The 26,923-nt window shown below is 41.4% G+C and overlaps 1 protein-coding gene across 1 annotated transcript; it reads right to left on the bottom strand.

Moving 5' to 3' along the window:
* Positions 1 to 3,412: 3,412 nt before the first annotated feature.
* LOC138882926 (uncharacterized) lies at positions 3,413 to 7,359 on the bottom strand. Its single transcript, XM_070163571.1, has 7 exons — positions 7,065 to 7,359; positions 6,721 to 6,971; positions 6,380 to 6,675; positions 6,295 to 6,312; positions 4,156 to 4,223; positions 3,917 to 4,044; positions 3,413 to 3,532 (listed from the first exon to the last, which is right to left on the bottom strand). Exons 1-7 carry the CDS (start codon positions 7,357 to 7,359, stop codon positions 3,413 to 3,415), a joined length of 1,176 nt encoding a protein of 391 aa, XP_070019672.1.
* Positions 7,360 to 26,923: the final 19,564 nt, after the last annotated feature.

A 26,923-nucleotide genomic window follows, 5' to 3' on the forward strand; every position in this document is an offset into this window, starting at 1 on the left:
AAAGCCACCCAGTTCACACAAACTCCACCTTGGAAATAACCATGGCATTAAGAAAATCAAAGCTTTATTGCAAAAATCCAAAAGAAGAAGCTACAAACATAAATAAGAAGCTAAGAAAGAAAAATTGCGGAAAGTAAAATGAATATTTACAAAAGGGGGGTTTAATCGAATATACAATAAGGGAGATGAATATATACAATTTAACATAACTTTTATATACAGACCCAAGGTAAAAAAAAGAAAGTACGGAAAATGTAATGAAATGCGGAAATTATATACATACCAAAGATAAAAAAGAAATAAAGAAATACTAAAAGCTGTCATATATATGTACAGTCATTCAAAGCAAATCAAAGTAGGGCCTACCCCCTAAAATGAAAGTTGGTATTGTCCTCATTGCCAACAAACAAAATAAGCACCAAAAAAAGAGGAAAAAGGATATAGAAACTCCCTATGGGCCATCTGTCTGCATGGAGTCCTGAGTGGTCCCTGGGTCCTCAATATGCTCGGGAACCTGAGACTGGCTCCCTATGACCTGTGGCTATGCTGCTGGGATATGGTCCTAGACCTGGACAGGCCCTTGGGTAGCATCATGTGGCTGACTGGAGGAAGTCTCAGGTGGGTCTGCCAACTGGATCATTGCATCATCTGTTTGGGAGATCACCTCTTCCTCTTGGGAGGCCTCTTCGACTGCTCTGGCTGGGGATGAACTGTTGGCACAGGCTCATGTAGTAATAAATCCAAAGGTAGGTGATCTGCCTTCAACCTGTCAACCTCAACCCGCAACTCCTTCACAGGACTCCTTGGAAGCCCGCGTCTTTCACATCTTCTTAGCCTCCCTAGAAAGCTCCTTGAGAGCCTTTCTGTGTGAATCAACAGCGTCCGTAAGCATTTCTGAATATCAAGGATCTTCTTTTGGTTGTCTAGAATATCCTTGAGAGCATCCTCAATAGACTATGGGACCTGTGGAGGCTGAGGTGTCGACTAAGCTGCCATGGTAGTAGATAACACAGATAGCTTAGAAGTACCTGTCTGCATCCAGTTTTTGATGCTAGTGAGGGCCTGGCTCAAACGGTGGGTAGTCAATGGATAGGAAGTGGTGGAAGGTATCTCTGGCTTCGTGGAGGTGGATGGACCAGGGGCCGTATCTGCTACAGTGGGAGGAGGTTACTGAGTAGTCACTACCACTACTGGCTCTTCGGACTGGCCAGCTGAAGTAGTGGATTTTCCTTTGGAGCTCTTGCCCTTGGGGTTGTCATCACCCTATAGGCTATACTATGAGAAGGGTGACTTTGCCTTCACCTTCACATCAAATCCCCGCTTCTCCACATTGAGGTCCTCGAAGTACATTATCAAGAAGTTGGGGAATGGGTAGGACCTATCACCCTCACTCATACCCGTGAAATAACCCGGGACATCACATTCCTGACATTGATCGGGTAGCCTGCCATGATTGATGCGACTAAGATCGCCCGGTGAAATGGGAGTGAGTTGTCATGGGTGGTAGGATCTATCTTGCTACACACAAATGTCTCCCACCCCTTTGCCTCAAAATTCAGTGTGCTCCTCAATATTTTTACCCCCGTATTCAGCCAATCGGGAGTGGTACCTGGGATTGCCAAGTACTCCGCCAACCACAGACGGGACTCTTCACCCAATTTCATCTTGTCAAGGTACAAAGACTCATCCTCCTCTATGAAACCTAAATAGTCATTGATGGTCTTTCCATCAAACTTCACTTTCATGTTCCGGACTTTGGTGACTGTGGTACCCTTTTCTGATGTGGGCCATGTTGGTGTAGAATTCTTTAATCAAATGCTCATTTGCATCATCCACTTGCCCGATAAACTAGTCCTATCCAGCTCTGTCATTGAATTGCCTCAACACATTTGTATTGTGAGGCAAAAGATCCCGAGTAATGATTTTTCTCTCCGGAATCAACTTCTTCTATGGCCACCACTCTCTGAACTTGTGGTAGGCAATCTCACTTACGAACCAGTCCTCCCATGCCTCTGGGTTCCTAGTCCACTCAACCCTGCCAACTTGGGTCTCGCCCCCTTCTACTTCTTCCCCCTTCCCCGGTACTGCATCCTCTCTGGATAATGAATTTGTGGTAGAGGTGGAGTACTCATCTCCACTACTGTCAGATGAGCCCTTAGACGACTCAGAAGATACATGAACTGAAGCTTGGGCAGTGGGGGATGCTGGGGGGTGTATCTCTCAATCTGCTTCTCTCCGTCCAGTCAGGAATGAACTCTGGCACGGAGTCTGATGATGCCTCCCGGGAGGGCTCGTATTCACTCCCCGACTGATCAATTGCTCTGTTTGCAGCTTTAATGAGTTTCCTTGTGTTCTTTATGTTTTGATGGGCTTGTGGGGTCAACTTTATCATATTTTATTTTCCACCCCAGGAGGACTCTCCTCTGCTTGTTTGTTTACCACATTTCCCTCTAGATTTCACCATTGTCTGCAAACAACATTCAGTCATGCTTTGTTAGTGTCCATAAAAATTCAATGAAATGCAATGTTGCAGAATGTTGCAGACAGTTCAGTTATTGTAGAGTGCGGCCGCAAAGAGGCAAATGCGGACCGCAAAAAATGGCACCGCGGTCCGCACAGAGGAGGGGTTCAGACTACCCACTCTCTGAATAAATGCACCACGGACAGCACAAAATGCCATTGCGGTCCACATTGAGGCACCGCGGACTGCATAAAATGCAATACGGCCGCGGTCCTCACTTATCAGAATGCAGAACATTGTTCATTGCGGTCCGCATTAAATGGCATTGCAGACCGCACAAGAGCCACTGCGATCTGCACTGAGTACCATGTCGCAGCACCAATCTAGGGTTCATGATACGTTCAAATTAAGTCCACTTTTTACCTAAGGAAGAGTCCCTACGTGTTGATTCAGTTATTTGACTACCTAAACCTACATTAAATAAGAAATTAACTAACCTAATCTACCAAATCGAAAGAAATACGGAAAATGCAGAAGAAGAGATAAGAAAACAAAAATTTAATGAAAATAATAAAATTGACAATTGAAAAGAAATGAAAGTACCAGAAGTAAGATGTTGTGATGATGATTAATCTTTAGTGGGTCAGTTACGTGCAAGTGGAGATGAACAGTGATTTTTAAAGCTCTAAGAGTAAAAGGATCGAAAAGTTTAAAATGAGGGTCTCAGGTCCTATTTATAGAAAAAGGTCCTGGGGCCCAACTCACCTACCCACCGCGCACCACACAAAATGGCATCGAGGTCCACGATGCTCGAAACCACAGGGCTCAGACAAGACAACCACTGTGGTCCGCACAAAATACCATGCGGTCGTAGTGGACAACCGCAGACCACACAAAATGCAATGCGGACGCGGTGGTAAACTTCAGAGAACCTCCACTTTTGGAAATTCATCAGCGCAGTCCACCTTGATTTCTTGCCCCCGCACTAAGGTCTTTGCGGCAGCACACAATGGCAGTGCGGTCCGCATTGACAATCTTTAGAGAGTAGTCATTTTCCAACTTTTTCATGCACTGCATCAACACAATCCTATAGCATCTCACAACCAGTCAGACCAAAAATAAATCCTACACTACAATGAAAATCAAAGAAAAACAAGAAGAAAAGCACATGGGTTGCCTCCCAATAAGCGCCTAATTTAACGTCGCGGCACGACGCAGGTTACCATCAAATCATTTGAGATGAACAAGTGCCACCACGTGGATGTCATCAATTTTTCCCAAGTAGTGCTTGACCCTATGCCCATTCACTCTGAACACTACCCCATTTTTGTTCTTCAAATCAAGTGCATCAAACGGAGTCACAAATACCACTTCAAAAGGTCCACTCCATTTTGACTTAAGCTTTCCCAGAAACAGACGTAACCGAGAGTTGAACAAGAGAACCAAATCACCCACTTTGAACTCCTTGCTACGAGCATATTTATCATTAAGGTACTTCATCTTGTTCTTGCACAAGGAAGAACTAGAGTAGGCATGGAATCGGAATTCATCAAGTTCATTGAGCTGCTCCACACAAAGATTGGCTGCAACATCCCATTCAAGATTTAGCTTCCTCAAAACCCACATGGCCTTGTGATTTAACTCAACCGGTAGATGGTAAGCTTTCCCGAACACCAACCGATACTGAGACATACCAATCGGCGTATTATAAGCAGTTCTATAAGCCCATAGAGCATCATCCAACTTCTTTGACCAATCGGTCCTATTTGCATTGACCGTCTTTGACAATATACTCTTTATTTCCCTATTGGAGACTTCCACTTGACCATTTGCTTGAGGATGATAGGGAGTAGAAACTTTGTGATTGACACCATACTTTGCAAGCAAAGTGTCAAAAGCTCTATTGCAAAAATGAGACCCCCCATCACTTATGATTGCACGAGGAGTACCAAACCTTGCAAAAATGCTCTTCTTGAGAAATGCAACAACACTCTGGGCCTCATTGTTGGGAAAATCCACGGCTTCAACCCACTTCGAAACATAGTCAACTGCCACAAGAATGTATGTGCTCCCACACGAGCTAACAAACGGGCCCATAAAATCAATGCCCATACATCAAAAATATCAACCTTAAGAATGGTATTGAGAGGCATCTCATCTTTCTTAGAAATTCCGCCCGCTCTTTGACATTCGTCACACCTCTTCACTAGTTCACTTGCATCTTTGTACAAAGTTGGCCAATAAAACACACAACAAAGAACTTTGGAAGTCGTCCTCGCCCCGCCATGATGGCCACCATAGGGAGAGGAATGACAAGCCTCCAAGATACTCAATTGCTCTTCCTCCGAGACACACCTTTGGATCACACCATCCGTGCAAATCTTGAACAAGTACGGCTCATCCCAATATAAATCCAAACTCCTCCAAGAGGGACAAGTGGTCCGCCACTTGGTTTTCACTACCCTTACGGTCCACAATCTCCAAATTAAACTCTTGAAGTAACAAGACCCATCGCATCAGTCTAGCTTTGGAATCCTTCTTCGTCATCAAGTACAGGAGTGCGGCATGATCGGTATGAATTATGACCTTGTCACACATGAGATACGGTCAAAAATTTTCCATCGCAAACACAATAGCCAAAAGTTCTTTCTCGGTCTCCGTGTAGTTCATTTGAACATCATTCATTGTGTTGCTCGCATAGTACACCAGATGAAACATTTTGTTCACTCTTGGGCCAAAACCACCCCAACCGCAGCATTGCTCGCATCACACATGAGCTCAAAGGGCAAGCTCCAATTAGGTGCAGTAATGATAGGAGTGGTGGTCAACTTATACTTGAGAAGTTCAAAGGCTTGCATACATTTTTCATCAAACACAAACATGGCATCTTTTTCCAATAGCTTGCATAAGGGATTCACTACCTTCGAAGAGACTTTAATGAATCTCCGGTAGAACCCCGCATGCCCAAGAAAACTTCTAACTCTCTTGACAGAGGTAGGGGGAGGGAGCCTTGAAATCACATCTATTTTTTCTTTGTCTAACTCAATACCCTACTTTAAAATTTTATGCCTAAGAACAATGCCCTCTTCCACCATAAAGTGGCATTTCTCCCAATTGAGAACAAGATTGTTTTCTTCACAATGGGCCAAGACTCTATCAAGACTTTTCAAGCACTCATCAAATGAATCACCCAAAACACTAAAGTCATCCATGAACACCTACAAAATGTCTTCCACCATATTGGTGAAGATGGCCATCATACACCGCTGAAATGTAGTCGGTGCATTACACAACCGAAAAGGCACCCGAAAAAAGGCAAATGTGCCATATGGACAAGTGAATGTGGTCTTCTCCTGATCTTCCGGAGCAATCAAGATTTGGTTTTACCTAGAATACCCATCTAAGAAATAGTAGAAGGCACGCCCAACAAGCCGGTCTAACATTTAATCAAGTAAAGGCAATGGAAAGTGATCCTTACGGGTCACTTTATTTAACTCGCGGTAGTCCATGCATACCCTCTAACCAGTGATGGTTCTGGTAGGAATCAACTCATGTTGTGAATTTGCAACCATGGTCATACCACCCTTCTTCGGTACACATTGCACCGGCGAAGTCCAAGAGCTATCAGAGATGGGGTACACAACCCCGACATCCAACCATTTGATCACCTCTTTTTTCATAACTTCTTGCATTGCTTCGTTAAACCTTCTTTGATGCTTCATGGAGGGCTTTGCATCATCTTCTAGAATAATCTTGTGCATACAGAATGCGGGGCTTATCCCCCAGATATCAGCTAAAGTCCATCCAATTGCCTTTTTCCGCTTTTGAAGTACCGCCAATGTGGCATCAACCTGCAAATTAATAAGACAAGAGGAAAGAATAAATGGAAAAGTAGAACTTGGGCCTAAGAACTCATACCTGAGGTATGGAGGCAACAACTTCAACTCCAATATTGGAAGTTCCTCAATTGAAGGCTTTGTTGGTGGAGTCTTCCTATTCTCGAGATCCAAAGAAAGTTTTCTAGGCTCATAAGAGTACGATCTCATTCCATGTAAAGCATTCACACACTCCACCCGGCTTGCATCTTCATTGACATCAAGATTCAACAATACGGCCTCAAGAGGGTCTTCCACATTGATCATTACACTGGTATCATCAACTATCACTGTTGTGACAAGGTCTACAAAAGAGCATACCTCGGTACTGTTGGGATGCTTCATTGACTTGCACACATGAAAAACCACCTTTTCATCACCCACCCAAAAGGTGAGTTCCCCTGCTTCCACATCAAGTAAGGCATTCCCCGTAGCAAGGAAAGGTCTCCCCAATATAATTGGAACTTCATAATCCAACTCACAATCCAAGATCATAAAATGAGCTGGCAAGAGAAATTTGTCCACCCGGACAAGGGCATATTCAATAATACCCAATGGTCTCTTCATTGTTCTATCCACCATTTGCAATCTCATGGAAGTTGGCCTGGGTTTCCCAATACTCAAAGTCTCGAAAACTGAGCAGGGCATCAAATTGATACTAGCCCCCAAATCACATAGAGCTTTAGCAAAGTCCGCACTCCCAATGGTGCAAGGAATGGTGAAAGCACCGGGATCTTCAAGCTTCGGGGCCATTGAATGCACTATAGCACTAACTTGGTGAGTCATCTTTATAGTTTCAGAATCCATGGACCGTTTCTTTGTCACCAAGTCCTTCATGAATTTAGCATAGCCCGGCATTTGTTCAAGAGCCTCCACCAAAGGCACATTAATGGATAAGCTCTTCATCATGTCAATGAAATTTTTAAATTGATTCTCACTTTTATGCTTCGTGAGTCTTTGAGGATAAGGTGGAGATGGCCTTGGCAAAGGAGCCTTGGCTTTAGGCACAACCGACTCCGGCATGTCTATTATGTGTTCCCTAGATGGGTTCACGTCATTTTGAGTTTCCACCTTGGCAACTTGAATATCAATCCTCACTTCTTCATTCACGTTCTCATCAATCATATTTTCAACCACCAAAGGAACTTCATCTTCTTGCAACTCAACATCATCACTCAAAATTTGTTTTTGTTTGGACGCATTCACATTACCGCCTCGTCTACTCCTTGTAGTTACCGCCATAACATGATTGTTCCCACCCTTTGGGTTCACTACCATATCACTTGGTAGAGCACCCTTAGGGAGATTATTCAAGGACTGTGAGATTTGGCCCAACTAAACCTCCAAATTCCTAATTAAAGTATTGTGGGAAGACAATTGAGCATCGGAATTTGTACTCTTTTTCATCATTTGTTCGAACATCATTTCAATTCTCCACATATCATTGCTAGAAGAACTAGAACCTTGGGATGGAAATGGGGGTGGATTGTTTGGTTGTTGGTATATTGGGGGCCTTCGAAAGCCTTTCCCCCGATTTCCTTGGTTTCCATTATTCCATCCACCTTGATTGTTGTTACCACCCCAATTGTTGTTATTACCATTCCAATTTCCTTGATTGTTTTGATTGTTGTTATGATCACCCCCGTTGTTTTTTTGGTTGTTGTTCCCCCCAATTACCATTGACTTGTTGTTGTTGATTGCCCCAATTTCCTTGGGGTCTCCATTGTTGTTGGTTGGAAGAATTGCCCCTTTGGCCTTGATAATTGTTCATGTATTGCACCTATTCACTCTATCCATCATAACCATCATCTTGAAATCCACCACAATCATTGTCAAATTGCTCCGAATTCCCTTGATTATGTTAACCTCTTTTTCTTCTTTTGTTGACAAGCATGTTGACATCCTCCATAGCATTCACTTGGCAAGGATTTTGAACTTGTTGCAATTGTGCCTTTGCTAGTTGGTTCATAGTAGTTGTCAACTTAGCTATAGCCTGCCTATGATCATGTAACTCCTTGTGCAAATGAGTGACCGTGGGGTCACCCTGGGGCACATTGGCTCTACTTTGCCAAGCAGAAGAAGTGTCAGCCATCTCGTCAAGAATGTCACAAGCCTCATCATAAGACAACTTCATAAAGTTGCCCCTAGCTAGTTGGTTCACTATGCATTGGTTTGTTGTGTTAATTCCCCGATAGAAAGTCTGTTGGATCATCGCCTTAGTCATATCGTTGTTGGGGCATTCATTCACCATTATTCTATACCGCTCCCAAATCTCATGCAAAGGTTCCATGAGCTCTTGCTTGAAAACCAAGATCTCATCTCTCAATGCTGCCATATGCCCTGGTGAGAAAATTTTTGCAATGAACTTGTTCGCCAACTCATCCCAAGTAGTGATAGAATGGTTGGAAAGTCGCTCGAGCCAATCCAATGCCTTCCCTGTAAGTGAGAATGGGAAGAGTCTCAACCGAAGTGCATCTCCGGAAACATTAGTTTGATGGCTCCCCCGATAGGTATCCACAAACCCTTTGAGATTTTTGTAAGTATTTTGATTGGCAGCACCCGTGAAATACCCACGCTGCTCCAGTAATGTCAGCATCACATTGGTAATTTGCAAATTGCCCGCCCGAATCCGGGGTGGGACAATTGCACTTGCACAACCTTGGTTTGGAAGCACTCGAGGAGTCACTCTTGGAGGTGGCGAGGGAGGGTATGAAATATTATCATTGGCCTGGCGTCCTCTCCTTTGTCCTTGAGGAACAATAGGGACCTCATCTTCAACATTGTCATCTACTTCCTCCCCCGGCGGAAGATCTCCAAGAGGTGCGTTGTTTAAGTTTGCTGCCATTTTATACCTGAAGTTGCGACACACAAGTTAGTAAAGGAGAAGGAAAGAAGAACAATACACAAAACTATTTAGATAGATAGCCAAAACCGTTAGCTCCCCGACAACGGCGCCAAAAGGTGATCGAAGCCAACCCTGCACTACTTTTGAGTAGCGAGAGAGGTCGAAGTAGCTTTTACCCAATTAAGGTCAGGATCGATTTCCGCAAAGAGCTAGATATTGGAGTTGAGTTTCTTTCTAAAATGAAGTTGCGTATTTGTCCCTAATTGCACTTCTACACAATTTTAGTTTTGATTATAATTCTAACTTTATAATACTACAATGCTGAATTAAGCTAAATAAGATTAAGGTTAAACTATTGTGAGTTGTTCAAATAGGTAAAAGGCACTAGGGTAGTGACTTTCTCCTAGGTGGTCAATTGACGGATGCTTGATTCTAAAGCTAGATTGTCACATTTGGGGAGTATGATATAATCATTGCACGATTTTACTCACTCTATACCTCTCGATAGCTTGAGTGATTATGCCCGAATTAACTTTCTCAAGACCAATTGGGTATGCAAATTTGCACAAGCAATCAAGGTTCGGGTTGGGTATTACTATCTCTATGTTTAACCCTTTAATAGGGGCTATCAATCTCTTGAATACGCCCCAATTCCTCGTTGGACTAATTTCATGGACTTAGGCTCTCTTTCTCAAGAAGAGCCAAAGTCTACTAGGCATAAACTAGTGTTTGCAACCACTAATTCACCATTAAAACCCTAAATTAGCCCAAATATCAAACACCCATAGACAATCAAGCATCAAAATACAAGACCCATCAATTACCCACACTAGGGTTGAGCCACAACCCTAGAAAATGGGTATAAAACAAAGAAATAGATGAAGAAAAACTCGTAATAATTAATTGCTAAATTAAACTTGAATATTCAATGTTGAAATTAAGCTAAAATTACTCAAAATAGCAAAAGTAACGAAGTCACGAGCGCAGCTCTTAGTACAAAACTATCTGATGATCTAAAAATTGGAAAAGAATCTATTTATACTAGGCTGAAAATTCTGGACAAAAATACCATGCGGGGCTAGTGCGGACCACACAAAATCGAGTGCGGCCGCACTAAGGCTCTGGGCTTGAATAATCAGCTCTCTGAATTTGGGCAATGCGGACCGCACAAAGTCGAATACGGTCGTGGTGGCTTCTATTGTGGTCCACACAAAATGGACCGCAGAAAACATTGGGCTTTAATATTCAAACTGGCAACTCTCTAAACCTTGGATCTGCGGACCGCACGAAATCGAGTGCGGTCGTGGTGAACCCAATGCGGACCGCAAAAAACCCTTTGCGACCGCATTGCCTTATGGCCTGAAAAGCAACCTCTCTGAACTTCACTTTTGCGGACCGCACAGAATGGTGTGCGGTTGCACTGGCATGTTTTGAGTGAGCTTTGTCTTGTCTTGGTATTTGTGCAAGTTTCACTCCTTTTTGAGCTAGTTTTTGACACCTTGTTGATCAAACCTGCAATCAAGCACAACTTGTGAGCCTTTGGGACTATTTTATACACATTTCTATTCAAAACATAAGCAAGAAGGAGTGTAAAATGCATCATATTCCCTAGTTATCAGTATGTTTGGAAGAATAATATCAGAAGTCGGCTTAGGATTTGGCTTTGGTTCTTGTCGAACGAGAGAGAGCTCCATGACTTGTTGATCTGATGAGTGGTTATGAGTTTCTACATGTTTATTTCATCATCGGCAGTGTGCGAACGTTTTGGAACGAGGTTTTATTTGATATGAGGTTTATTGTCGGTACCAGGTTTGTTTTGAGCAACTACTATGATCAAAAGTTATTGCTACGAGTATGCGCGTTATGTAGAATATCATGTGATTTGATCTTGGGTTATGGTTATGACTTGATAAAGCTTGATCAACCTTATATAGTGTGTAGTGTCACGACCCCAGTTCGCCCTCCGTGAACTATCATGACGGAACCTAGTCTCTACGACTAGGTAAGCCTAACAAATGCGGAACATAAACAAAATTTGCGGAAGAAATAATCAAAAATCAAAATAACTTAATGGAAACAATAGTTATAATACCGCTCGGCATATACAACACAACATTCTCAAAACCAGGTACACTATCCCAAAACTCAGAAACTCACGGAAACACAAGCCCTTGGAATATCTAACAGTCTAACTCCAGAATATCTAACAAGAAAGAAAAAAATACAGAAGGGCAATGTTTAACAGCTAGAATAGAAAGGGACTTCTCGATCTGCGGATGCGGCAGATGTACCTCGAAGTCTCTAGAGTAGTCACCTCCTCAATAATGGTAGGCCAGAGTAGTGTACCTGGATCTGCACATGAAAAACATGCGTAGAAGGGGCATGAGTACACCACAGCGGTACTCAGTAAGTGCCAAGCCTAACCTCGATTGGATAGTGCGAGGAAGGTCAGGGCCCTACTGAGATTAAATAAATATAAAGATGACAGGATAAGATAAGCAGTACAATTGAGAATCTACAATAAAAATCTATACAGGATAATAAGAGTACAATAACAAAAACAGAGATGAAGGCAAACCACAAAGAAGTACCACTCCTAACAAGGATGATAGTCGGGGATCTCTTGGTATCCCGAGGATCTCTTGGTATCCTCAATATACATGCTAGGGATCTCTTGGTATCCTGCACCTCAGTTCAGATCATAAATACGTACAGGGAATCTCCCGGGATACCATCTCGTTGTCCAAAGTAAAAACACACAGCAGCAACACAAGAATACCCAATTAAGCTAAATTTCGTACCAAGTACACAGCTAATTCTAGCCTAACATGCTTCACGTAATACAATTAAGGCAGTTTAAGCAAATAGGCAATTAAGTCAACTAAACATGCTTTTCTAAACTAGCAACAGGCTAAATTCACAGTAGAATAAAACAAGAATAAGAACTTAATTGAAATACTTAAGGAAAAACTGGATTTTGAACAATTAGCTCAAGTACGCGCTCGTCACTCACATACAAGGCATTTCAATTATCAAATATATCATATCCTAAGAGGAAGGTCCCCCACATAAGGTTAGACAAGCCATTTACCTCGAACCGGCTCAAAATCAATCTGAACCCATGCTCTTGCCACTAGTACTCGACTCCAAACTGCCCAAATCTATTCAATTCAATTTCATAATGTAAATAACACTTCAAGTAACTGATTCTACAATTAAATTCTAATCTAATACGCGAAATTAAGTAAAATGACCAAAACACCCCTCGGGACCACGTCTCGGAATCAGGTAAAATTTATATTTTCAGAAACCTCGTGATTTCACGAGTTCAGTCATATCAAGAGTACCAAAATTGGACCTCAATTTGTCCCATAAATCATCACTCAAAGGTCTCCAATTATACAAGCCCTAACCCCCCAATTACCCCTGATTTTCCTTAATTTTTCATGCTTAAATTGATAAAAATCACTCCAATAACGATTTTAGGGGCCAAAGACCTTACACCAATGAACTCCACTGAAAATCCATCTTGAAAAGTGCTCCCAAGCTTCTTCCTATTTTGAAAAGATGAAAAATGGCTAAATTTCGCAAAGGCAAGAATTTATATGTTCTGCCCAACGATTTCCGCATTTGCGGCCCTGAGACCGCATCTGTGGTCCCGCTTCTGCAGAGCCAAGGTTGCATCGACGACTTTTCATTAAAGGCCAGGTTCCGCATCTGCGACTACCAATCCACAGATGCGGTACCGCTTCTACGGTTCCTGAAGAAAATTCCCAAATTCCGCTTCTTCGGCCACTGAGCCACTTCTACGGCGCTGCACCTACGAAACCCAAACGGCAGGTGCGGTTATGACAGAACCAGCAGCTGAAGCTACAACTCTAACTCCAAAATCTTTCCGTCAACAATCCGAATTCATCCTGAGGCCTCTAGGACCTCAACCAAAGGCACAAACAAGTCAAAAACCACTATCCAAACTTGTACCAATCCGTAGAACACCTAAAGCAACATCAAAACTCCTATTTTTCATCGGATTCAAGCCTAAGAATTCCAAAAACTCTAAATATACACTTTCGATCAAAAAGTCTATCAAACCTCGTTCGAATGACCTGAAATTTTGCACACACGTCACATTCAACACTACGGAGCTACTTCAACTTCCAGAATTCCATTCCGACCCTCAGATCAAAATCTCACTATCGGACCAGAAACTTCAAAAATTCAACTTTCGGCATTTCAAGCCTAAATTAGCTACGGACCTCCAAAACACAATCCAAATATGCCCCTAAGCCCAAAATTACTTAACGGAGCTAACGAAACTATCAGATTTCCATTCTGAGGCCGTCTTCACACTGTTCCGACTACGGTCAACTTTCTAACACAACCTCTCATTTAGGGACTAAGTGTCCCAAAACTCTCCGCAACTCAAAACGAACATCCCGGCAAATCAAAATAGCAGAAATAAACTCGGAAACAATAGTTAATAGGGGATCGGGGTATAACTTCTTAAGACGACCGATCGGGTCGTCACATGTAGATGCAAGATTTGGGTCTTGTAAGGAATTCCGGATATTGGAAATTGAGTTCCAAGGTTTATGGGCTAAAGTTGAAGGAAGAATCTTCGGTTATGTTGAGTTGACGCACTTATATGGATTAGAGTGACATGGGACCACTCCCAGGTATATGCATGGTAAGATTACACAGTGAATTGATGGCCTTTGAATGACTCTTGGCACATTCGAGGACGAACGTATGTTTAAGTGGGGGAGAATCTAACAACCCGATCAATTATTTTGAGCATTTACATTCCGTTCAGCTATTTGAAGTCTTGAGTAGCTTTGTATGATGTATTCTGACTTGTGTGAACCGTCAGTTTTGGTTTTCAGGTAATTCAAAATTGAACTGGTAGAATGATTCTCAACTAGGAAACTTTAAGTTGGAAGAGTTGACCAAGTTTGGAATTTAGAATTTGACCTTGGATTGGAGTTTTGATGGTTCCATTAGGTCCGGATGGTGATTTTGGACTTGGGAGTATGCCCAGATTTCATTTGGATATTTCTAGAAGGTTTCGGCACTAATTGGCAAATGTTAAAAATTTGAAGGTTTGGAATGTTCATAAGTTTGACCAAAAGTTGACTTTGATGATATCGGGTTTGAATTATTGTTTTGGGAGTTAGAATAGGTTCATTATGTCAATTGGAGCTTGTATGTAAAATTTAGGTTAATTCCAGATTGGTTAGGCTTGAATCGGACGCTTGGTTCAAAGTTTGAAGTTTATGAACTTAAGAGATTGATCTTGATCGATGATTCGTGGTTTTGATGTTGTTGTGTGTGATTTGAGGCCTCAAATATGTCCATGTTATGTTTTGGGACTTGTCGGTATGTTCGGACGGGGTCCCGAGGGGCTCGGGTGAGTTTCGGGGTGGTTTTAAACCATTTCTAGGCCATTTTTAGTTGCTGCTTTTTGGCCACAGGGTGTTCATCGCGATCGCGGACTTTGGGTCGCGTTCGCAAAGAGAAAATTTGTTGTTTGGGCACTGTGAACTGCAATTGTAGAAGCTATTACACGATCGCATAGAGGAAAATTCTGTTGTCACTGACCCGACTTTGGAAACTTATATCTTGCAATCTATAAGGAATTTGGAGATGATTCAAAAATAAAAGTTGTAGCTCTTCGTATCTAGTTTTCAGAAAATTAAACCTTTGTCATTTGGAGTTATGGCTAATACACTACTAGCTATCTAAGAAGAGTTTGGGAAGAGTTAGAAGTTTGTTCATCGCGATCGAGGGGAAATGGCCGCGATCGCATAGGGTAAAAATTGTCTTGGAAATTTTTGTAATGGCGATTGCGAGGTTTGTGACCGCGATCGCGAAGGGTAGCTCTAAAACAGTGTATAAAGTATTCTATTTCGAAGATTTCAGACATTATTGCATATTTTGAGCTATGGAGCTCAGATTGAGGCAATTTTCACCGCATGGATTGGGATAAGTATTTTCTACTTGGTTTTGGTTATATTTCATGAATCCATATTTGATTTTGGCATTTGATTCATGATTTTGAAAGAGAAATTGGGAGTTTTTGTCTAAAATTTTAATAAAGTGAATTTTTGAGTTTTGAACATTGATTTGGAGTCGGATAAGTGAAATTAGTATGGTTGGACTCGTAATTGAATGGGTTGTCAGAATTTGTAATTTTTGTTGGGTTTCGAGGTGCGGGCCCTGGTTTGACTTTTTGGGTGACATTAAGTAAATGATTAAATATTTGACCTTTATCGATTGGATTTGTTTTATTGTGCATTATTTGATTTATTGAGTTACTTTTGGCTAGTTTCGAGCCGTTCGGAGGTTGATACACAAAGGATGGCGTTTTTAGAGTGTTGTTTGGCTTGCTCAGTATTTATTTTTGTCTTGTTGAGGTAATTATCTTATCTAAACTTGGTTGAGGCACTAGTTGCCTGAATTATTTATGATAGCTACGTGCTATGGGTTCACATATGTGAGAGGCTTGAGCCCATGTGCGAGCACCAGTGTATTTATCCATGCTCGGGGTAGTGCTTATGTTTTGATTTGCCTAGTGTTGACTTTTAAGCTTTAAACTATAATATGTCTCATATTTGTATCATTGTTGTGAACTATTTAAGCCATGTTTGAGGTTACGAAGAGGCTAATTCCCTGAATAAACTTGGTAATTACTATTTCTATGATAAATTATCGATTTGAGCTATGATAGCACACATTGCACATGCCTACACTTTAGCATGTTATTATACCAGTCTAGGAGCATGAAATCTGCTATTTATCCATCATATACATGTGTCATTATATACTTTCTTCTATGAGATATGATTTGGACTGGATGCCTGTGACCACGCCAGACAGATTGTGTTGTTATGCATGTGACTATACCAGGTGGATTATGATATTGTGCATGCGATGACGCCAGGAAGATTATGATATTGTGCATGTGACCACGCCGGGCGGATTGTGATATTAGCACGTAAGTTATCCGTGTAGCACGTGAGTTGTTTGTGCGGATCCAGATATTGATATTATAGCGCGTGAGTTGTCCACGCAACACATGATTTGTCCGTGCAATTGATATTATTAGCACATGAGTTGTCCATGCTGCGTGTGGATAGAGATCTATCCCCCTAGGGTCACCCTTTCATGTTTCTCTCTTGATGGTGTACACGCAGATTGTGAGAAACCGAAGGGTTTCTGGTTGATGTGAGCTCTGGGAGAGATGGTTACTGTTATTGGATTGGGTTGCGCGCCACAACGGGCAAATATGTGATTATTGCATTTTACCATTACTTGATTTTTCCTTGAATGTTTACCTGATTTACTTGCATATCTTCCTCATATGCTAGAATGTTGACTGAGTAGAATACTTTAAAATAAAGAATTATGAGCACCAAGGTGCTTTTAGCTAATACTTCCTAACTTGGTCATATATCTGTATACCTCTTAAAATTATGAACTATAAAGGCGACAACGAGTATCATTTATAGTTCTTTCTTCTATTACCTCACCGAGGTTAGCTAGGATACTTATTGAGTACATGGGATTGGTTGTACTCATAATACACTTCTGCACCTTACCTATAGATCTATGAGCTGAGATGTTGTAGATGACGGGAGCTGGCATTGAAGACGTACCTACATTTTGTATATGGCTATCACTTGTCCTTGGTAGCTTTAGATTTTAGTTCTGTTCATGTCCATTCCAAACTGATGTTGTATTTATTTCATTTCAGTTTGTAATCTAAAGTCTTAGTGGCTCATGACTTGTTCTACCAGTCTTTGGGGAGTTGTATAAAAATTCAGTTATTTTATTTTTGACTCTTATTATTATTATTATTATTATATTATTATTATATTATATTATTATTTGGCTTACCTAGCGGGTTGGATTAGATGTCATCACGATGGGTTGGATTTTAAATCGTGACAGTTTGCAACAAATATTGCTAAAACAAGAGGAGATGATAAGAAATTGGGATGCGTTTAAGAATGAGCAGGTAATGAGGATAACTCATGTCATGCTAGAGTTGGCACATACGAGATCTAGTCAAAAAAAATTATTAGCCAAACTCTAGAGAATCAAGTTGCCTACATATTTCTGACGATCCAGATGATGGGAAACTTAATGTGGAATGTTGCTAATGTAGTAAGATGTTCTAACATACCAAATTTTAGCCATATTTTGTTACAGATCCAGGCATGAACGACTTCAATAGTGAAGGTACCAGTCTACATCCAACCCAGGGACTCTTTATGTCAATGGCGTGACCACTTCCTATAGTGTTTTCATAAAGAGGAGAAGTATCTGCTGCATTTCCAATGTCATACATCAGTCATCCTTTTTCAGAAGTGCCGCCCTTTCAGACCTTAACTACTGTTGGTAGTCCTTATAAATTCTTCAATGAAGGACCTTCGGTTCCGTCTTGACGTCCTGAGTTTGGTGAAATTAAAGCAGAGCTTCAATTCTTCCAACATAATGGCACCAAGAAGAGCCCCACTAACTCTTGAATTATTCATTCAGGAAAATGAACGATCCAAAAGTCGGGGATGATAAAAGTTTCTCTTACCTGCTTTACACTTTTAGAGTGATGTAGGTGTACTGTTGTTTTGTTTCTAGGGTGATGATGGATCTTATATTTTTGGTGGTTTAAGGAAGATAGGGACTTTAGCATGCTTCAGATGAGGTATCTCTTTTTGTTAAATAAATAACTCACTAAAGACTGCTTGTAAATAGCCTAAAAGAACCGATGCTACCTTTAAGGTTGGTCTTACCTGTTGCTTTTAATATAATGCCAAACTCTCAAGGAATGTGTGATGCATTCTCATGTATTTTGGGACTCTATTTTGTGATTTTTTATGTGATAATGCTAAATTGTGATGCTTTCTCATAGATTTTGTCACTTTGTTTCTATGGTTTTTATGTAACAAGGCTAGACTTTACACATCTTTTTGTCACTTTATTTTGAATTCTTCTAATAGTTTCAAACTTTAGCATAAACTATTTCACATATGTTTTCTGTCAAACTCCTCTTTATTATGCCATTTGGTTACAACTTGGTCTTTATATTTTTTAAATAAAGAAAAGAATTTTTTTTTACTTAAATATGAATAGCTATCAGTAAATTTTGGGTAGAAACGGATTGAGCATTTCAAATTCATTAGAGCTTTTGCAAACTTCTAACTTTGTGTCTCTACATTTGCAAATGTAAATACTCCATGTAATGTATCTTTGATCTTCAGGACAATTATGACATATGAGAATCAAGGCTTTTGATAGCTACAACTTACCTCTATTGTTGGTCAAGGTGAAATCCTAGAAAAATGCTTATTTTTGGAAATGAATTAGGCTATCTTTGGATCGATTGAGCCTTTCTATTACCTACAAAATGAAATTTATCTTTAGTGTCCAAACTCTTAATCTTTTTGCTTCTTCATTCAAACCTCATAACCCAAAGTAAGAAAAGAAAATTACATGCTCCGTACAAACTCCATTTTGAATGACACAAAAAAAAACAAAAAAATAAATATATATTTTTGTTCCCTTTCGTTATTTTCCTGGTCTTGGTAAAGACTATTTGAAGATAGTGATTCATGAACAGAGTATGATGATAAATTAATTTGGGTGTCTTTGAAGTTTGAAAAAAAAAATCCAACAAAGTTACTCAAATAAATAAAAAAAAAGAATACATGTGTATTTTTTTTTTTTGCAATAAAATGGGGGTGTAGAATTGGAACCCTTATAATCAGCTCTGACCTTCTTGCAAAATAAATCCAGGAAAAAGTTACTAGGGTAGGGTAGTGACTTTCTCCTAGGTAGTCAATTGACGGATGCTTGAGTCTAAATCTAGATTGTCATATTTGGGAAGTATGATATAACCATTGCACGATTTTACTCACTCTATACCTCTCGGTAGTTCGAGTGATTTTCCCCGAATTAACTTTCTCAAGACCAATTGGGTATTCAATTTTGCACAAGCAATCAAGGTTCGAGTTGGGTATTACTATCTGTATGTTTAACCCTTTAATAGGGGCTATCAATCTCTTGAATACACCTCAATTCCTCGTTGGACCAATTTCATGGACTTAGGCTCTCTTTCTCAAGAAGAGCCAAAGTCTACAAGGCATAAACTAGTGTTTGCAACCACTAATTCACCATTAAAACCCTAAATTAGCCCAAATATCAAACACCCATAGACAATCAAGCATCAAAACACAAGACCCATCAATTACCCACACTAGGGTTGAGCCACAACCCTAGCAAATGGGTCTAGATACTCATAATTAGAGAAGAAAACAAAGAAATAGATGAAGAAAAACTCATAATAATTAATTGCTAAGTTAAACTTGAAGATTCAATGTTGAAATTAAGCTAAAATTACTCAAAATAGCAAAAGAAACGAAGTCACGAGCGCAGCTCTCAGTACAAAATTATCTGATAACCTAAAAATGGGAAAATAATCTATTTATACTAGGCTGAAAATTCTGGACAAAAATACCCCTGCGGGGTTAGTGCGGACCGTACAAATTTGAGTGCGGCCGTACTAAGGCTCTGGGCTTGAATAATCAGCTCTTTGAATTTGGGCAATGCCGACCGCACAAAGTCGAGTGCGACCGCGGTGGCTTCTATTGCGGTCCGCACAAAATGGACTACGGACCGCATTGGGCTTCAACCTTCAAACTGACAACTCTCTGAACCTTGGCTTTGCTGATAGCACGAAATCGAGTGTGGCCACGATGAACCCAATGCGGACCGCAAAAAACTCTTTGCGGCCGCATTGCCTTATGGCTTGAAAAGCAACCTCTCTGAACTTCACTTTTACGGACCGCACAACCGCACTGGCCCTGTTTTGACTGAGCTTTGTCTTGTCTTGGTACTTGTGCAAGTTTTACTCCTTTTTGAGCTGGTTTTTGACACTTTGTCACCTTGTTGATCAAACCTGCAATCAAGCAAAACTTGTGAGCCTTTGGGACTATTTTGTACACATTTATAATCAAAATTTAAGCAAGAAGGAGTGTAAAATGCATCATATTCCCTAGTTATCAACTCCCCCAAACTTAAGCTTTTGTTTGTCCTCAAGAAAACAAAATAAGACCCACCCCTTAAGAGAAAATCCAAGAAAATTCAGCTATCCTAAAGTGACCTCATCTAGCATCAATTGGGACTAACAATTGCCCTCAATACAATTGAATCATTAATAACATTCACTCTTTTAAACACCACGGATTTAGTGCGACACAAGAGCATCAAGAGTTGACTCAACACATCAAAGAAACTCTTCCTATTACTGGTCATTGTGGAACCCAAACTCACACATCCTCAACTCTCCCTAAGCAAACCTCACTTTTAGGGTAGTGGCACTCAGAACGAGGTTAATGGAAATACACTCATATCTCTCAATGAAAAGTCACAAGTCCGGCTCTAAGTACCATATGTTTGCCCTTATGTGAGTCACCACTAATGTAAGCTTCATTCAACTCAAGATCATATAGGGCTTTTGTGGAGACATAGTGAAGGCTTATGGTTTAGGGTAGGAAATGTTTGGTCTAAGTAGGTTCCATCTTCCCTTAAGCACTTCTTTTGCTTCATTTTGGCACACGTTCACTTGACTTTTCAAATCATTTCACTTCTTTATAAGGGGTTAGAGAGACACACTGTCACTCTTTCTTGTTCATTTCAAATCTTTTCTCCTTTCTCAACTTTCCACACCTTTTATTCTTTTCTTTTATTGAATCCCTCTATTCATTTCTACATTGAATATTCTTTTTGTCTTTTTGTTTTTCTTTCTTTTTCATTGCCTTTCCTTTTCTTCATTTTGTGCCTTTTTACCACTTTGTTGTAATCCTCGTCTCTCCCCCCAAACTTATACTTTTGCCATGTGCTAAGGAAATATCGGGTGGCAAGAGAGGATCTCTTTTAGAATGGGTAAAGGCTTGTATCATGGTTATTGAAGGAAAAACGTCTAGGGCTCAAAAGGGTTGACTAGGGATTTTATCATTGGTAGGCTATGGAAGTGTTCAAGCTATCATTTGGATCAAAGAGAAGCTATAATCATGTCTCAAGTCAAATTACACTTAGGATTTTGCCTCGACAAATATTCAGGGCAAGTTTTAGATCAATGGCTCGGGACTCGGACTTGCAATGCAATTTCTCACCACACAAGTTATGGGATCGCTAAAGACACAGATTCGGGGTCCCACAACAACCTTAGATAAGATTTGAGCCCACAATGGTCCCGAAAAACCATTTGATGATTATCGTCCAACACAAGAGTCTCAAGGTCATCACTTTCACCATCTTATACACAACGATTTATTTTTTACCATAAGATCAAAAGCAAATGTGCTAGGCCCAAGTGAAGCTTTGCTTGAGGCACCCTTACCACTAACTACTAGAAAGCAAAAATAAAAGAAAAATAGAATCAATTCCTTAATAAGGTAGTCATGCCATCCATCATCGAGAAGAGCCACCCAGTTCACACAAACTTCACCTTGGAAAGAACCGTGGCATTAAGAAAATCAAAGGCTTATTGCAAAAATCCAAAACAAGAAGCTACAAACATAAATAAGAAGCTAAGAAAGAAATATTGTGGAAAGTAAAATGAATATTTACAAGAGGGGGGTTTAATCGAATATACAATAAGGGAGATGAATATATACAATGTAACATAACTTTTATATACAGACCCAAGGTAAAAAAAGAAAGTATGGGAAATGTAATGAAATGCGGAAATTATATACATACCAAAGATAAAAAAGAAAAAAAGAAATACTAAAAGTTGTCATATATATGTACAGTCATCCAAAGCAAATCAAAGTAGGGCCTACCCCCTCAAATGAAAGCTGGCATTGTCCTCAATGCCAACAAACAAAATAAGCACCAAAAATAGAGGAAAAAAGATATAGAAACTCCCTATGGGCCGTCTGTCTGCATGGAGTCCTGAGTGGTCCCTGGGTCCTCAATATGCTTGGGAACCTGAGACTGGATCACTATGACCTGTGGCTATACTGCTGGGACATGGGCCTAGACCTGGACAGGCTCTTGGTAGCATCCTGTGGCTAAATGGAGGAAGTCTCCGGTGGGTCTGCCAACTGGATCACTGCATCATCTGTTTGGGGGATCACCTCTTTCTCTTGGGAGGCCTCTCCAACTGCTCTGGCTGGGGATGAGCTATTGGCACAGGGTCATGTAGTAATAATCCAAAGGTAGGTGATCTGCCTTCAACCTGTCAACCTCAACCTACAACTCCTTCACGGACTCCTTGGTAGCCCGCGTCTTTCACATCTTCTTAGCCTCCCTAGAAAGCTCCTTGAGAGCCTTTCCGTGTGAATCAACAGCGTCCGTAAGCACTTTCTGAATATCAAGAATCTTCTTCTGGTTGTCTAGAATATCCTTGAGAGCATCCTGAATAGACTATAGGACCTATGGAGGCGGAGGTGTCGACTAAGCTGCCATGGTAGTAGATAACACAGATAGCTTAGAAGTACCTGTCTACATCCAGTTTTTGATGCTAGTGAGGGCCTGGCTCAAACGGTGGGCAGTCAATGGATAGGCAGTGGTGGAAGGTATCTCTGGCTTCGTGGAGGTGGATGGACCAGGGGTCGTATCTGCTACAGTGGGAGGAGGTTACTGAGTAGTCACTACCACTACTGGCTCTTCGGACTGGCCAGCTAAAGTAGTGGATTTTCCTTTGGAGCTCTTGCCCTTGGGGTTGTCATCACCCTGTAGGCTATACCATTAGAAGGGTTCCTTTACCTTCACCTTCACATCAAATCCCCGCTTCTCCACATTGAGGTCCTCGAAGTACATTATCAAGAAGTTGGGGAATGGGTAGGACCTATCACCCTCACTCACTACCCGTGAAATAACCCGGGACATCATATTCCTGACATTGATCGGGTACCCTGCCATGATTGATGCTACTAAGATCGCTCGGTGAAGTGGGAGTGAGTTGTCATGGGTGGTAGGATCTATCTTGCTACACACAAATGTCTCCCACCCCTTTGCCTCAAAATTCAGTGTCCTCCTCAATATTTTTACCCCCGCATTCAGCCAATCGGGAGTGGTACCTGGGATTGCCAAGTACTCCTTTCTGATGTGGGCCATGTTGGTGTAGAATTCTTTTATCAAATGCTCATTTGCGTCATCCACTTGCCCGATAAACTAGTCCTATCCAGCTTTATCATTGAATTGCCTCAACAAATTTGTATTGTGAGGCAAAAGATCCCGGGTAATGATTTTTCTCTCCGGAATCAACCTCTTCTCTGGCCACCACTCTCTGAACTTGTGGTAGGCAATCTCACTTACGAACCGGTCCTCCCATGCCTCCGAGTTCCTAGTCCACTCAACCCTGCCAACTTGGGGCTCACCCCCTTGTACTTCTTCCCTCTCCCCCGGTACTGCATCCTCTCCGGATAATGAATTTGTGAAAGAGGTGGAGTACTCATCTCCACTGCTGTCAGATGAGCCCTTAGACGAATCAGAAGATACATGAACTAAAGCTTGGGCAGTGGGGGATGTTGGGGGTGTATCTCTCAATCTGCTTCTCTCCGGCCAGTCAGGAATGAACTCTGGCACGGAGTCTGATGATACCTCCCGGGAGGGCTCGTATTCACTCCCCGACTGATCAATTGCTCTGTCTGCAGCTTTAATGAGTTTCCTTGTATTCTTTATGTTTTGATGGGCTTGTAGGGTCAACTTTATCATCTTTTATTTTCCACCGTAGGAGGACTCTCCTCTGCCTGTTTGTTTACCATATTTTCCTCTAGATTTCACCATTGTCTGCAAATAACATTCAGTCATGCTTTGTTAGTGTCCATAAAAATTCAATGAAATGCAAAGTTGCAGAATGTTGCAGACAGTTCAGTTATTGCAGAGTGTGGACGCAAAGAGGCCAATGCGGATCGCACAAAATGGCACCGCGCTCCGCACAGAGGAGGGGTTCAGACTACCCACTCTCTGAATAAATGCACCATGGACCGCACAAAATGCCATTGCGGTCCGCATTGAGGCACCGCGGACCACATAAAATGCAATACGGCCGCGGTCCTCACTTATTAGAATGCAGAACATTGTTCACCGCGGACCGCACAAGAGCACCGCAGACCGCACAAGAGCACCGCAGACCGCACTAAACCCACTGCGATCTGCACTGAGTACCACGTCGTAGCACCAATCTAGGGTTCATGATACGTTTAAATTAAGTCCACTTTTTACCTAAGGAAGAGTCCTTACGTGTTGATTCAATTATTTGACTACCTAAACCTACATTAAATAAGAAATTAACTAACCTAATCTACCAAATCGAAAGAAATATAGAAAATGCAGAAGAAGAGATTAGAAAACAAAAATTTAATGAAAATAATAAAATTGACAATTGAAAAGAAATGAAAGTACCAGAAGTAAGATGTTGTGATGATGATTAATCCTTAGTGGGTCAGTTACATGCAAGTGGAGATGAACAGTGATTTTTAAAGCTCTGAGAGTAAAAGGATCGAAAAGTTTAAAATGAGGGCCTTAGGTCCTATTTATAGAAAAAGGTCCTGGGTCCCAACTCACCTACCCACCGCGGACCACAAAAAATGGCATCGCGTTCCACGGTGCTCGAAACCACAGGACTCAGACAAGACAACCACTGTGGTCCGCACAAAATACCATGCGGCCGTAGTGGACAACCGCAGACCACACAAAATGCAATGCGGCCGCGGTGGTAAACTTCAGAGAACCAATTCATCAGCGCAGTCCGCCTTGATTTCTTGCCCCCGCACTGAGGTCTTTGCGACCGCACACAATGGCAGTGCGGTCCGCATTGACAATATTTAGAGAGTAGTCATTTTCCAACTTTTTCCTGCACTGCATCAACACAATCCTATAGCATCTCACAACCAGTCAGACCAAAAGTAAATCCTACACTACAATGAAAATCAAAGAAAAACAAGAAGAAAAACACATGGGTTGCCTCCCAAGAAGTGCCTAATTTAACGTCGCGGCACGATGCAGGTTACCATCAAATCATTTGAGATGAAGAAGTGCCACCACGTGGCTATCATCAATTTTTCCCAAGTAGTGATTGACCCTATGCCCATTAACTCTGAAAACTTCCCCATTTTTGTTCTTCAAATCAAGTGCATCAAACGGAGTCACAAATACTACTTCAAAAGGTCCACTCCATTTTGACTTAAGCTTTCCCAGAAACAGACGTAATCGAGAGTTGAACAAAAGAACCAAATCACCCACTTTGAACTCCTTGCTACGAGCATATTTATCATTAAGGTACTTCATCTTGTCCTTGCACAAGGAAGAACTAGAGTAGGCATGGAATCATAATTCATCAAGTTCATTGAGCTGCTCCACACAAAGATTGGCTGCAACATCCCATTCAAGATTTAGCTTCCTCAAAGCCCACATGGCCTTGTGCTTTAACTCAACCGGTAGATGGTAAGCTTTCCCGAACACCAACCGATACGGAGACATACCAATCGGAGTATTATAAGTAGTCCTATAAGCCCATAGAGCATCATCCAACTTCTTTGACCAATCGGTCCTATTTGCATTGACCGTCTTTGACAATATACTCTTTATTTCCCTATTGGAGACTTCCACTTGACCATTTGCTTGAGGATGATAGGGAGTAGAAACTTTGTGATTGACACCATACTTTGCAAGCAAAGTGTCAAAAGCTCTATTGCAAAAATGAGACCCCCCATCACTTATGATTGCACGAGGAGTACCAAACCTTGCAAAAATGCTCTTCTTGAGAAATGCAACAACAATCCAGGCCTCATTGTTGGGAAAATCCACGGCTTCAACCCACTTCGAAACATAGTCAACCGCCACAAGAATGTATGTGTTCCCACACGAGCTAACAAATGGGCCCATAAAATCAATGCCCATACATCAAAAATATCAACCTTAAGAATGGTATTGAGAGGCATCTTATCTTTCTTCGAAATTCTACCCGCTCTTTGACATTCGTCACACCTCTTCACTAGTTCACTTGCATCTTTGTACAAAGTTGGCCAATAAAACACACAACAAAGAACTTTGGAAGTCGTCCTCGCCCCGCCATGATGGCCACCATAGGGAGAGGAATGACAAGCCTCCAAGATACTCAATTGCTCTTCCTCTGAGACACACCTTTGGATCACACCATCCGTGCAAATCTTGAACAAGTACGGCTCATCTCAATAGAAATCCAAACTATCCCATTTGAGATTTTTCCTTTGGTTAGAAGAGAGCTCACACGGGATTATACTAGTCACAAGAAAATTAGCAACGTCCGCAAACAATGGCATACCATTCACCGACACCGAAAGGAGTTGTTCGTCGGGAAATGAATCATTGATCTCTAAGCAATCACGAGGCCTACACTCCTCCTCCAAGAGGGACAAGTGGTCCGCCACTTGGTTTTCACTACCCTTCCGGTCCACAATCTCCAAATTAAACTCTTGAGGTAACAAGACCCATCACATCAATCTAGCTTTGGAATCCTTCTTCGTCATCAAGTACCGGAGTGCGGCATGATCGGTATGAATTATGACCTTGTCAACCATGAGATACGGTCGAAATTTTTCCATCACGAACACAATAGCCAAAAGTTCTTTCTCGGTCGCCGTGTATTTCACTTGAGCGTCATTCATTGTGTTGCTCGCATAGTACACCGAATAAAACATTTTGTTCACTCTTGGGGCAAAACCACCCCAACCGCAGCATCGCTTGCATCAC

This window comes from Nicotiana sylvestris, chromosome 12, assembly GCF_000393655.2.
Source record: "Nicotiana sylvestris chromosome 12, ASM39365v2, whole genome shotgun sequence".
Classification (NCBI taxonomy): Eukaryota; Viridiplantae; Streptophyta; class Magnoliopsida; order Solanales; family Solanaceae; genus Nicotiana; species Nicotiana sylvestris.

Coding starts and splice junctions, on each gene's coding strand:
- LOC138882926 (XM_070163571.1), bottom strand. CDS start 7,359: ATGCCGGAGTCGGTTGTGCCTAAAGCCAAGGCTCCTTTGCCAAGGCCA. Junction 6,676..6,720: donor CAGGGGAACTCACCTTTTGG/GTGGGTGATGAA, acceptor AAGTCAATGAAG/CATCCCAACAGTACCGAGGT. Junction 3,533..3,916: donor CTCGTAGCAAGGAGTTCAAA/GTGGGTGATTTG, acceptor GTGTTGATGCAG/TGCATGAAAAAGTTGGAAAA.